A 12,781-nucleotide genomic window follows, 5' to 3' on the forward strand; every position below is an offset into this window, starting at 1 on the left:
TGGCATATTATTCAAATACAGGACAGGGCAAAAGTACATATCATGACAGTGCTCTCCTGACGTATTTGATTAAGAAAATACTTATATTTCCAATTTAAAAATAATAAAGACATATTTTTAGAACTCTTCACTATGCTGTCCCTTTGCTGATCCTCCTGGAAATGTATGAATGAACTGATAACGTATTGCACTTGTCCCTATACAATCTGACACTCTAATAATTACTGTAAGAAAACAGGCAAATAACAAAAAGGAATGGTACCACTGAGATTTTAATTTATACATACATCTCCAGGTGGAATAACAGGGACACAGCATAATCCAAAATTCAATGAGTAGATGCTTTAGACTTGAAATCATGGAAAATGCAAATACTTAGCAAAACAGATGTCACAGAATGGATGGTAGCATAATATTATGGCAGAACAATATGGATGGTCGCATAATATTAGCACTATGACTGGCATGGTTGTGTAGAATGACACAATGGCAAAATGAGGCATAAAGTTAAATATGAGCCAAGCATCCATGTTGATGATGTACTGTATATCACTATGTGCAAGTACTGTATATGTTACATATTCAAGAAGATGCAATCAATGACAAAATAGACAATTTCTCTACATATTCAACAGAACAATATGCATTTATTTCTTCATAAATACCAAATATTCACTTCTGATCAGATTTAGCAGATTAATATACTGTAATCATTAGGGCATTCATCCCCTGGCCTCTCCTTGCCCCTAAGGGTGGTAATTTGAATACTGGTGTGTATGTATATACATATGACAGATCAGATTTACATATAGCGATTCCTTATGTATTCTCTATATGTGAACATGTCATCTTTCCCGAGAGGCTGCATGATGCCTCGTCCTGCTTGGATATGAGCATGAAAGATATCCACTGACTTCCTGTCGACCTTGGGTGGCGTCACTTCATATATGTTATCCTGGGAGAATGAAGAGATGCAGCTCCTGCAAAAACACAATGGAGTACACAGGTTCAGGATGAGAAAGTACACGAACATTTCTAGATACTTCTTTCTACAATGCTTTATATGATAGGTTACTCCAACTCTACGACCAGCATGGATAATTAAACATGTAATGAAATATGATAGTTGTCTGTGTTCCGCATGTCTACATTTTGACAGTCACTGCAGTGATAATTAATGACATTCCTGCTGAATGCTGTGGAGAGATTTTCATAGAAGCCAAGTAGCAACAAATGATACATATAGCAAAGAATGCTCACACCGTCCGGGAAGAAGCGCTTGATAGTGTGAAACGGTCTTCGCCTTTTCCCTCTGTAGCTTCTGTCCGGTAATTACCGTGATAAAGGACAGTTTTAGCCATGAGGTGAGCGGCACAGATTATTCTGTGACAAAGCTGACTCAGTCAGTGGAAGAAGCATGTATACCCAACTCCTATATACTTCAAATCTGCTTTAAGTAGGAGTGCCGACTCATTTCTTTTACTTTAAAATTATACCACATTTTATATGACTTATAATTGACATTTCTGGCATAGACAGTGTTAATATTTTAGGCAGGTAAACTGAATGATGGCCAAGAAACCCAAAAGGAAGCATTCACTTCTTAAACTGTCTAAAGATAAATATAATTGTGTCATTTGCTTGAACTACAAGTGCATCAGTAATCTGCACTTCTGCCTAACTTAGGCTAGTTTCACATTTGCGGTTAAGTCCGCAGCTTATGGTCCGCAACCGCATACAAAAACGCATGCAAACGTCTGAAAACGCAGCGTTTTTTATCTGCATCAGCTTACACATGATGGTAAAAAAACGCAGCGTTTGCATGTGTTTTTACATGTGCTTGCGCTTTTTATGCACATGCCTTTAATATTTCCAGGAGGGCGTGTCTTTAATGGGTATGTCTAAATCAGTTCCTGGACATGCGCAGTCCGAAGTACGTAGGCGCATCAAACTCATGCGTACGCAAAGACATGTGTACGCATGCGTTCCCATAGACAGTAACGCGTTTTTTTGCCGCATTCCTTGCGCCAACAACCGCATACGTTTCTAGGTGGCAAATTGACGCCTCTAAAATTACTACATGTAGCGTTTACTGCGCCAAACCGCAGACGACGAAACGACGCATGCGTCGTCAAACGCTGCAAAACGCAACCAATCGCAGAGACCTGCGTCCCTAATTTTAAACATAGGAATACGCATGCGGAAAACTGCGGCACAAACACTGCGGACACAACCGCAAATGTGAAACAAGCCTTAAAGGGCTGTTACCGTCTTGTACTTTTGCGGTATATCCATAATGAAGCATGTTCACAAGATCGATTGCAACCAAACATGCATAAAGGCTTTTACACCAGGAAACTGCCGTAGATGGCAGCATTTTTTGTACAACTCTCAAAAATGTTGTAACTTGGCATTTTCATTACATTTTCAAACAGCTCTGACAAAGTGAACAGAGCTGGAGCGGGCTGATCCCGCTTGTAAAGTTCATGATGAGTGGCCACAAACCTTACTCTATCCACTGACAGAGAGAAAGATTTGTGGCAAAGAGGACAAGGAGGCACACACCGATTCACACCTTGCCTGATTTGCTTAAAATCATGCGCCTCTCAAAGTTAATCTATCAGCAGGTGTTTTTCTATGTAATCTGAGGACAGCATGATGTTGGGGCTGAGATACAGATGTGTCACTTATTAGGCTGTGTGCTGTTATTTCCGTAAACTGAATGTTTTGTCACCAGGAGATTATCACTGCCCAAACTAGATCCCTTTTGCCAAGTGGTCCAACCATGCCCCCTCCTCTGATGAGCAGCTTACTGTAAATAGACAATGGACACAGAAAACTATGGTGTGGGCATGAGTAGCTTTCAGAGCTCTGCTACATGCTATATCTTAAAAATCTGGTTGTGTCACAACTGCTGCACCCAGTAAACTAAGTGATACAGCAGTGGAATTGGTGTCTCTCTTCCTACATTATGCTGCTCTCAGGTACCAAAAACCTTGTGACAATGTCACTTTAATCCCTTCCTGACCTGTGACGCCATGTAGATGTCATGAAAGTCGGTGCCAATCCGACCTGTGACACCTATGTGGCGTCATGGCAGGATCGTGTTCCTGCAGATCGGGTGAAAGGGTTTACTGAAATTTCACCCGACCTGCAGGGACAGGGGGGAGTGGTATTTGAGCCCAGGGGGGGTGGCTTCGCCCTCCCGTGGCAACGATCGCTCTGATTGGCTGCTGAAAGTGAAACAGACAATCAGAGCAATCGTAATATTTCACCAATGAAAATTGGTGATATATTACAATCCAGCCATGCTGCAATATCATCGGCCACGGCTGGAGACTCTGATCTGCCCCCGCATCAACTGATGGTGGCGATCTGCAGCCACCAGTGTTCCCTATCCTCCCTTATGTCCTCCACTGCAATCGTCTCCCCTCCGTCCTGTCTGGTCCCCCCCGCTGTCCGATTCCACCCCCCCGGTGTCCTTCCGGCTTCTAGTATGGGCGCCGCCATCTTCCAAAATGGCAGGGACATTTGCAGTGCGCCCGCTAAATCTGCCGGCCGGCAGATTCGTTCATTCATTTTGATCACTGTGATATGATCTATCACAGTGATCAAAATAAAAAAAATAGTAAATAAACCCCCCTTTATCATCCCCATAGGTAGGGAACATAATAAAATATATTTATTTTTATCTTTCCACTAGGGTTAGGGTTAGAATTAGGGTTGCAATTAGGGTTAGGTTTAGAATTAGGGTTAAGGTTACAATTAGGGTTAGGGTTGCAATTAGGGTTACAGTTAGAATTAAGGTTAGAATTAGGCTATGTGCACACGGTGCGGATTTGGCCGCTGCGGATTTGTAGCAGTTTTCCCATCACGTTTACAGTACCATGTAAATCTGTGGAAAACCAAATCCGCTGTGCCCATGGTGCGGAAAATACCGCTCGGAAGCATGTCAATTCTTTGTGCAGATTCCGCAGCGTTTTACACCTGTTCCTGTATAGGAATCCGCTGTTGAAATTTGTACAAAAAACACTGGAAATCCGCTGTAAATCCGCAGGTAAAACACATTGTGTTTTACCTGCAGATTTTTCAAAAACGGTGCGGAAAAATCCGCACACAGATCCGCAACGTGGGCACATAGCCTTAGAGTTAGAATTAGACTTAGGGTTGGAATAAGGGTTAGGCGTGTGTTGGGGTTAGGGGTAGGCTTGTGGTTAAGGTTATGGTTGGGATTAGGGGTGTGTTGGGGTTAGGGTTGTAGTTAGGGTTGTGATTAGGATTAGGGGTGTGTTGGGGTTAGGGTTGTGATTAGGGTCATGGTTAGAGTTGGGATTAGGGTTAGGGATGTGTTGGGGTTAGTGTTGGAAATAGAATTGAGGGGTTTCCACTGTTTAGGCACATCAGGGGGTCTCTAAACGAGACATGGCGCCACTATTGATTCCAGCAAATTTTGCGTTCAAAAAGTCAAATGGTGCTCCCTCCCTTCCGAACCCCGACGTGTGCCCAAACAGTGGTTTATCCCCACATATGGGGTACCAGCATATTCAGGACAAACTGGACAACAACTTTTGGGTTCAAATTTCTCTTCTCATCCTTGTGAAAAAAATCATTTTTGAGGAAAGAAAAATGAATTTTTATTTTCACGACTGCGTTATAAACTTCTGTGAAACATTTGGGGGTTCAAAGTGCTCACCACACATATACATAAGTTCCTTTAGGGGTCTAGTTTCCAAAATGGGGTCACTTGTGGGGGGTTTCTACTGTTTAGGCACATCATTGGCTCTGCAAACACAATGTGATGCCCGCAGACCATTCCATCAAAGTCGGCATTTCAAAACGTCATTGCTTCCCTTCCAAGCCCTGACGTGTGCCCAAATAGTCGTTTACCTCCACATATGGGGTATCAGCGTACTCGGGACAAACTGGACAACAACTTTTGGGGTCGAATTTCTCCTGTTACCCTTGTGAAAATAAAAAATTGCGGGCTAAAAAATAATTTTTGAGGAAAGAAAGATGATTTTTTTTTTTCACGGCTTTGCATTATAAACTTCTGTGAAGCACTTGGGGGTTCAAAGTGCTCACCTCACATCTAGATAAGTTCCTTGGGGTCACTTGTGGGGGAGCTCCAATGTTTAGGCACACAGCGGCTCTCCAAACCCGACATGGTGTCTGTTATGAACAGGTAATTCAGAACCACAATGGACCTTGAAGTTCAGAGCACACAAAGTGACCTGACAATTACCAAAAACATAGGACGAGCTCTGAGACGTGGGAACTCTGCTGACCGCAATCCCTAATCCTATCCAACCACACTAGAGGTAGCCGTGGAGCGCTCCTGACCAGTCCTATGCGCCTCGAGCACAGCCTGAGAAACTAGCTAGCCCTAAAAAAGAAAAATAAGCCTACCTTGCCTCAGAGAAATACCCCAAAGGAAAAGGCAGCGCCCCACATATAATGACTGTGAGTTGAGATGAAAATACAAACGCAGAGATGAAATAGATTTAGCAAAGTGAGGCCCAACTTACTGAACAGACCGAAGATAGGAAAGATAGCTTTGCGGTCAACACAAAACCCTACAAACAACCACGCAGAGAGGGCAAAAAGACCCTCCGCACCGACTAACGGTACGGAGGTGCTCCCTCTGCGTCCCAGAGCTTCCAGCAAGCAAGAAAAACCAATATAGCAAGCTGGACAGAAAAAATAGCAAACAAAAATAACACAAGCAAAACTTAGCTTATGCAGGATAGACAGGCCACAGGAACGATCCAGGAGAAAGCAAGACCAACACTAGAACATTGACTGGAGGCCAGGATCAAAGCACTAGGTGGAGTTAAATAGAGCAGCACCTAACGACTTAACCTCATCACCTGAGGAAGGAAACTCAGAAGCCGCAGTACCACTCTCATCCACCAAAGGAAGCTCATAGACAGAACCAGCCGAAGTACCACTCACGACCACAGGAGGGAGCTTGGCCACAGAATTCACAACAGTACCCCCCCTTGAGGAGGGGTCACCGAACCCTCACCAGAGCCCCCAGGCCGACCAGGATGAGCCACATGAAAGGCACGAACAAGATCGGCCGCATGGACATCAGAGGCAAAGACCCAGGAATTATCTTCCTGACCATAACCTTTCCACTTAACCAGATACTGGAGTTTCCGTCTCGAAACACGAGAATCCAAAATCTTCTCCACTATATACTCCAACTCCCCTTCAACCAAAACCGGAGCAGGAGGATCAACAGATGGAACCACAGGTGCCACGTATCTCCGCAACAATGACCTATGGAACACGTTATGGATGGAAAAAGAAGCTGGAAGAGTCAAACGAAAAGACACTGGATTAAGAACCTCAGAAATCCTATACGGACCAATGAAACGAGGCTTAAACTTAGGAGAGGTAACCTTCATAGGAATATAACGAGATGACCACCAAACCAAATCCCCAACACGAAGTCGGGGACCCACACAGTGCCTGCGGTTAGCGAAACGTTGAGCCTTCTCCTGGGATAAAGTCAAATTGTCCACTACATGAGTCTAAATCTGCTGCAACCTATCCACCACAGTATCCACACCAGGACAGTCCGAAGACTCAACCTGCCCTGAAGAGAAACAAGGGTGGAACCCAGAATTGCAGAAAAACGGCGAAACCAAAGTAGCCGAGCTGGCCCGATTATTAAGGGCGAACTCAGCCAAAGGCAAAAAGGACACCCAATCATCCTGATCAGCAGAAACAAAACATCTCAGATATGTTTCCAAGGTCTGAATGGTTCGTTCAGTCTGGCCATTTGTCTGAGGATGGAAAGCCGAGGAAAAAGACAAATCAATGCCCATCCTAGCACAAAAGGCTCGCCAAAACCTCGAAACAAACTGGGAACCTCTGTCAGAAACGATGTTCTCTGGAATGCCATGTAAACGAACCACATGCTGGAAAAACAATGGCACCAAATCAGAGGAGGAAGGCAATTTAGACAAGGGCACCAAATGGACCATCTTAGAGAAGCGATCACAAACCACCCAAATGACCGACATTCTTTGAGAGACGGGGAGATCTGAAATAAAATCCATAGAGATATGTGTCCAAGGCCTCTTCGGGACCGGCAAGGGCAAAAGCAACCCACTGGCACGAGAATAGCAGGGCTTAGCCCGAGCACAAATCCCACAGGACTGCACAAAAGAACACACATCCCGCGACAGAGATGGCCACCAAAAGGATCTAGCCACCAAATCTCTGGTACCAAAGATTCCAGGATGACCAGCCAACACCGAACAATGAACCTCAGAGATAACTTTATTCGTCCACCTATCAGGGACAAACAGTTTCTCCGCTGGGCAACGGTCAGGTCTATTAGCCTGAAATTTTTGCAGCACCCGCCGCAAATCAGGGGAGATGGCAGACAAAATTACCCCCTCTTTGAGAATACCCGCCGGCTCAGGCAAACCCGGAGAATCGGGCACAAAACTCCTAGACAGGGCATCCACCTTCACATTTTTAGAGCCCGGAAGGTACGAAACCACAAAGTCAAAACGGGAGAAAAACAGCGACCAACGAGCCTGTCTAGGATTCAACCATTTGGCAGACTCGAGATAAGTCAAGTTCTTGTGATCAGTCAAGACCACCACGCGATGCTTAGCTCCTTCAAGCCAATGACGCCACTCCTCGAATGCCCACTTCATGGCTAGCAACTTTCGATTGCCAACATCATAATTTCGCTCAGCAGGCGAAAATTTCCTGGAAAAGAAGGCGCATGGTTTCATCACCGAGCAATCAGAACTTCTCTGCGACAAAACAGCCCCTGCTCCAATTTCAGAAGCATCAACCTCGACCTGGAACGGAAGCGAAACATCTGGTTGGCACAACACAGGGGCAGAAGAAAAACGACGCTTCAACTCCTGAAAAGCTTCCACAGCAGCAGAAGACCAATTGACCACATCAGCACCCTTCTTGGTTAAATCAGTCAACGGTTTAGCAATACTAGAAAAATTATTGATGAAGCGACGATAAAAATTAGCAAAGCTCAGGAACTTCTGCAGACTCTTCAGAGATGTTGGCTGAGTCCAATCATAAATGGCCTGAACTTTAAAAGGGTCCATCTCGATAGTAGAAGGAGAAAAAATGAACCCCAAAAATGAAACCTTCTGAACACCAAAGAGACACTTTGACCCCTTCACAAACAAAGAATTAGCACGCAGGACCTGGAACACCATTCTGACCTGCTTCACATGAGACTCCCAATCATCCGAGAAGACCAAAATATCATCCAAGTATACAATCAGGAATTTATCCAGGTACTCTCGGAAGATGTCATGCATAAAGGACTGAAACACTGATGGAGCATTAGAAAGCCCGAATGGCATAACCAGGTACTCAAAATGGCCTTCGGGCGTATTAAATGCTGTTTTCCATTCATCGCCCCGTTTAATACGCACAAGATTATATGCACCACGAAGATCTATCTTGGTGAACCAACTAGCCCCCTTAATCCGAGCAAACAAATCAGACAGCAGCGGCAAGGGGTACTGAAATTTGACCGTAATTTTATTTAGAAGGCGGTAATCAATACAAGGTCTCAGCGAACCATCCTTCTTGGCCACAAAAAAAGAACCCTGCTCCCAATGGCGACGATGACGGGCGAATATGACCCTTCTCCAAAGACTCCTTCACGTAACTCCGCATAGCGGCGTGCTCAGGTACAGATAAATTAAACAGTCGACCCTTAGGAAACTTACTACCAGGAATCAAATCGATAGCACAATCACAATCCCTATGCGGAGGTAGGGCATTGGACTTGGGCTCATCGAATACATCCCGGTAATCAGACAAGAACTCTGGGACCTCAGAAGGGGTGGATGATGAGATAGACAGAAATGGAACATCACCATGTACCCACTGACAACCCCAGCTGGACACAGACATTGATTTCCAATCTAATACTGGGTTATGGACTTGTAGCCATGGCAACCCCAACACGACCATATCATGCAGATTATGCAACACCAGAAAGCGAATATCCTCCTGGTGCGCAGGAGCCATGCACATGGTCAGCTGGGTCCAATACTGAGGCTTATTCTTGGCCAAAGGCGTAGCATCAATTCCTCTCAATGGAATAGGACACTGCAAGGGCTCCAAGACAAACCCACAGCGCCTAGCATACTCCAAGTCCATCAAATTCAGGGCAGCGCCTGAATCCACAAATGCCATGACAGAATAGGAAGACAAAGAGCAGATCAAAGTAACGGACAACAGAAATTTCGACTGTACCGTACCAATGGTGGCAGACCTAGCGAACCGCTTAGTGCGCTTAGGACAATCGGAGATAGCATGAGTGGAATCACCAAAGTAGAAACACAGCCCATTCTGACGTCTGTGTTCTTGCCTTTCAGCTCTGGTCAAAGTCCTATCGCACTGCATAGGCTCAGGTTTATGCTCAGATAATACCGCCAAATGGTGCACAGATTTACGCTCACGCAAGCGTCGACCGATCTGAATGGCCAAAGACATAGACTCATTCAGACCAGCAGGCATAGGAAATCCCACCATGACATCCTTAAGGGCTTCAGAGAGACCCTTTCTGAAAATAGCTGCCAGCGCACATTCATTCCATTGAGTGAGCACGGACCACTTTCTAAACTTCTGACAATAAATCTCTATCTCATCCTGACCCTGACACAGAGCCAGCAAATTTTTCTCTGCCTGATCCACTGAATTAGGTTCATCGTACAGCAATCCGAGCGCCAGAAAAAACGCATCAATATTACATAATGCAGGATCTCCTGGCGCAAGGGAAAATGCCCAGTCTTAAGGGTCGCGACGTAATAAAGAAATAATGATCTTAACTTGTTGAACTGGGTCACCAGAGGAGCGGGGTTTCAAAGCCAGAAATAGTTTACAATTATTTTTAAAATTCAAAAACTTAACTCTATCTCCAGAAAATAACTCAGGAATAGGAATTTTAGGTTCTAACATAGGATTCTGAACCACTAAATCTTGAATATTCTGTACATTTATAGCGAGATTATCCATCAAAGAGAACAGACCCTGAATGTCCATGTCCACACCTGTGTTCTGAACCACCTTGATGTAAAGGGGAAAAGAAAGACAGAACACAGTGCAAAGAAAAAAAAATGGTCTCAGAACTTCTCTTTTCCCTCTATTGAGAAGCATTAGTACTTTGGGCCTCCAGTACTGTTATGAACAGGTAATTCAGAACCACAATGGACCTTGAAGTTCAGAGCACAAAAAGTGACCTGACAATTACCAAAAACATAGGACGAGCTCTGAGACGTGGGAACTCTGCTGACCGCAATCCCTAATCCTATCCAACCACACTAGAGGTAGCCGTGGAGCGCTCCTGACCAGTCCTATGCGCCTCGAGCACAGCCTGAGAAACTAGCTAGCCCTAAAAAAGAAAAATAAGCCTACCTTGCCTCAGAGAAATACCCCAAAGGAAAAGGCAGCCCCCCACATATAATGACTGTGAGTTGAGATGAAAATACAAACGCAGAGATGAAATAGATTTAGCAAAGTGAGGCCCAACTTACTGAACAGACCGAAGATAGGAAAGATAGCTTTGCGGTCAACACAAAACCCTACAAACAACCACGCAGAGGGGGCAAAAAGACCCTCCGCACCGACTAACGGTACGGAGGTGCTCCCTCTGCGTCCCAGAGCTTCCAGCAAGCAAGAAAAACCAATATAGCAAGCTGGACAGAAAAAATAGCAAACAAAAATAACACAAGCAAAACTTAGCTTATGCAGGATAGACAGGCCACAGGAACGATCCAGGAGAAAGCAAGACCAACACTAGAACATTGACTGGAGGCCAGGATCAAAGCACTAGGTGGAGTTAAATAGAGCAGCACCTAACGACTTAACCTCATCACCTGAGGAAGGAAACTCAGAAGCCGCAGTACCACTCTCATCCACCAAAGGAAGCTCATAGACAGAACCAGCCGAAGTACCACTCACGACCACAGGAGGGAGCTTGGCCACAGAATTCACAACAGGTGTCCACTATTGATTGGAGCTAATTTTCCATTCAAAAAGTCAAATGGCGCTCCTTCCCTTCCGAGCCCAGCCGTGCACCCAAACAGTGGTTTACCCCCACATATGAGGTATCAGTGTACTCAGGAGACATTGCCCAACAAATTTTATGATCCATTTTATCCTGTTACCCATGTGAAAATGAAAAAATTGAGGCTAAAAGAAAATTTGTGTGAAAAAAAGTACTTTTTCATTTTTATGGATCAATTTGTAAAGCACCTGGGGGTTTAAAGTGCTCACTATGCATCTAGATAAGTTCCTTGGGGGGTCTAGTTTCCAAAATGGGGTCACTCGTGGGGGAGTTCCAATCTTTAGGCACACAGGTGCTCTCCAAACGCGACATGGTGTCCGCTAAAGATTGGAGCCAACTTTTCATTCAAAAAGTCAAATGGCGCTCCTTCCCTTCCGAGCCCTGTCGTGCGCCCAAACAGTGGTTCCCCCCACATATGGGGTATCAACGTACTCAGGACAAATTGGACAACAAGTTTCGGGGTCCAGTTTCTCCTTTTACCCTTGGTAAAATAAAAAAATTGTTGCTAATAGATCATTTTTGTGACTGAAAAGTTAAATGTTCATTTTTTCCTTCCATGTTGCTTCTGCTGCTGTGAAACACCTGAAGGGTTAATAAACTTCTTGAATGTGGTTTTGGGCACCTTGAGAGGTGCAGTTTTTTAGAATGGTATCATTTTTGGGTATTTTCAGCGATATAGACCCCTCAAACTGATTTTGTAAATTTTGCTGGTCAAATTTTAAGCCTTATAACTTCTTAGAAAAATAAAATTTTGTTTCCAAAATTGTGCTGATGTAAAGTAGACATGTGGGAAATGTTATTTATTAACTATTTTGTGTCACATAACTCTCTAGTTTAACAGAATAAAAATTAAAAATTTGAAAATTGCAAAATTTCTGTTTTTTTCACAAATAAACGCAAAAATTATTGACCTAAATTTACCACTAACACGAAGCCCGAAAAAACAATCTCAGAATCGCTACGATCTGTTGAAGCGTTCCTGAGTTATTACCTCATAAAGGGACACTGGTCAGAATTGAAAAAAATGGCCAGGTCATTAAGGTCAAAATAGGCTGGGTCATGAAGGGGTTAATAAATTAGACCCTTGCACGCCACCCTGCTTACTCATCAAGATCGGCATGACAAACACTGGTCTCAGGGTTTATTCTGTGGTTATGCCATAAATATAGAAGATGAGAATAAACATTCTGCCAGTATCCTGCTATATATTAAGTGAACTCAGATTCTAAACCCGCATCATACATTCCCGAGCGCCTTTCAACCTAGATAAATTGCAGATGGTACCAATGGGTTGCAAAAAGTATTTTTATTATCAGAGATTATGTCAAGTTTATGTTAAGTTAAACTTTTTTTTTAAATAAAGAAAATGTTATGCGTCTCAACTGCTTTTCTCACAAAACATTCCATAAAATATTAATAAAAGCAGGTGAAAACAAAATACAGGTGCTGAATTATTAAAATGTACAAGATATAAACCAGTATAAACTGAACAGGAAGATGATATGTATGGAAATGTGGCAGCTTTCTGATATTTTAGTATACTTTAGTATATTAATATCTGAACATTTAGATAGGATGGAGTTTCTGATAAATACCAGTACAAAAGTTTAATCAGCAACCCTCATTTATTCACTACAGCTCTGAAATCACAATCCAAGTCCATTTGGCTGAAAATAAGGAACTCCTCTTTAATATTCATATATAGTA

The 12,781-nt window shown here is 43.6% G+C and overlaps 1 protein-coding gene across 1 annotated transcript in view; it reads right to left on the minus strand.

Annotated features, from left to right (window-relative positions):
* Positions 1-254: 254 nt before the first annotated feature.
* The window catches only part of FIG4 (FIG4 phosphoinositide 5-phosphatase), a 683,868-nt gene continuing 671,341 nt past the window's right edge, over positions 255-12,781 (minus strand). Inside the window, exon 24 of the mRNA XM_069726226.1 lies at positions 255-980. Coding sequence (XP_069582327.1) covers positions 803-980 — 178 coding nt within the window. The 3' untranslated portion in view covers positions 255-802. The remainder of the gene's footprint in view (positions 981-12,781) is intronic.

The sequence above is a fragment of the Ranitomeya imitator genome, chromosome 5 (genome assembly GCF_032444005.1).
Source record: "Ranitomeya imitator isolate aRanImi1 chromosome 5, aRanImi1.pri, whole genome shotgun sequence".
NCBI classification, from domain to species: Eukaryota; Metazoa; Chordata; class Amphibia; order Anura; family Dendrobatidae; genus Ranitomeya; species Ranitomeya imitator.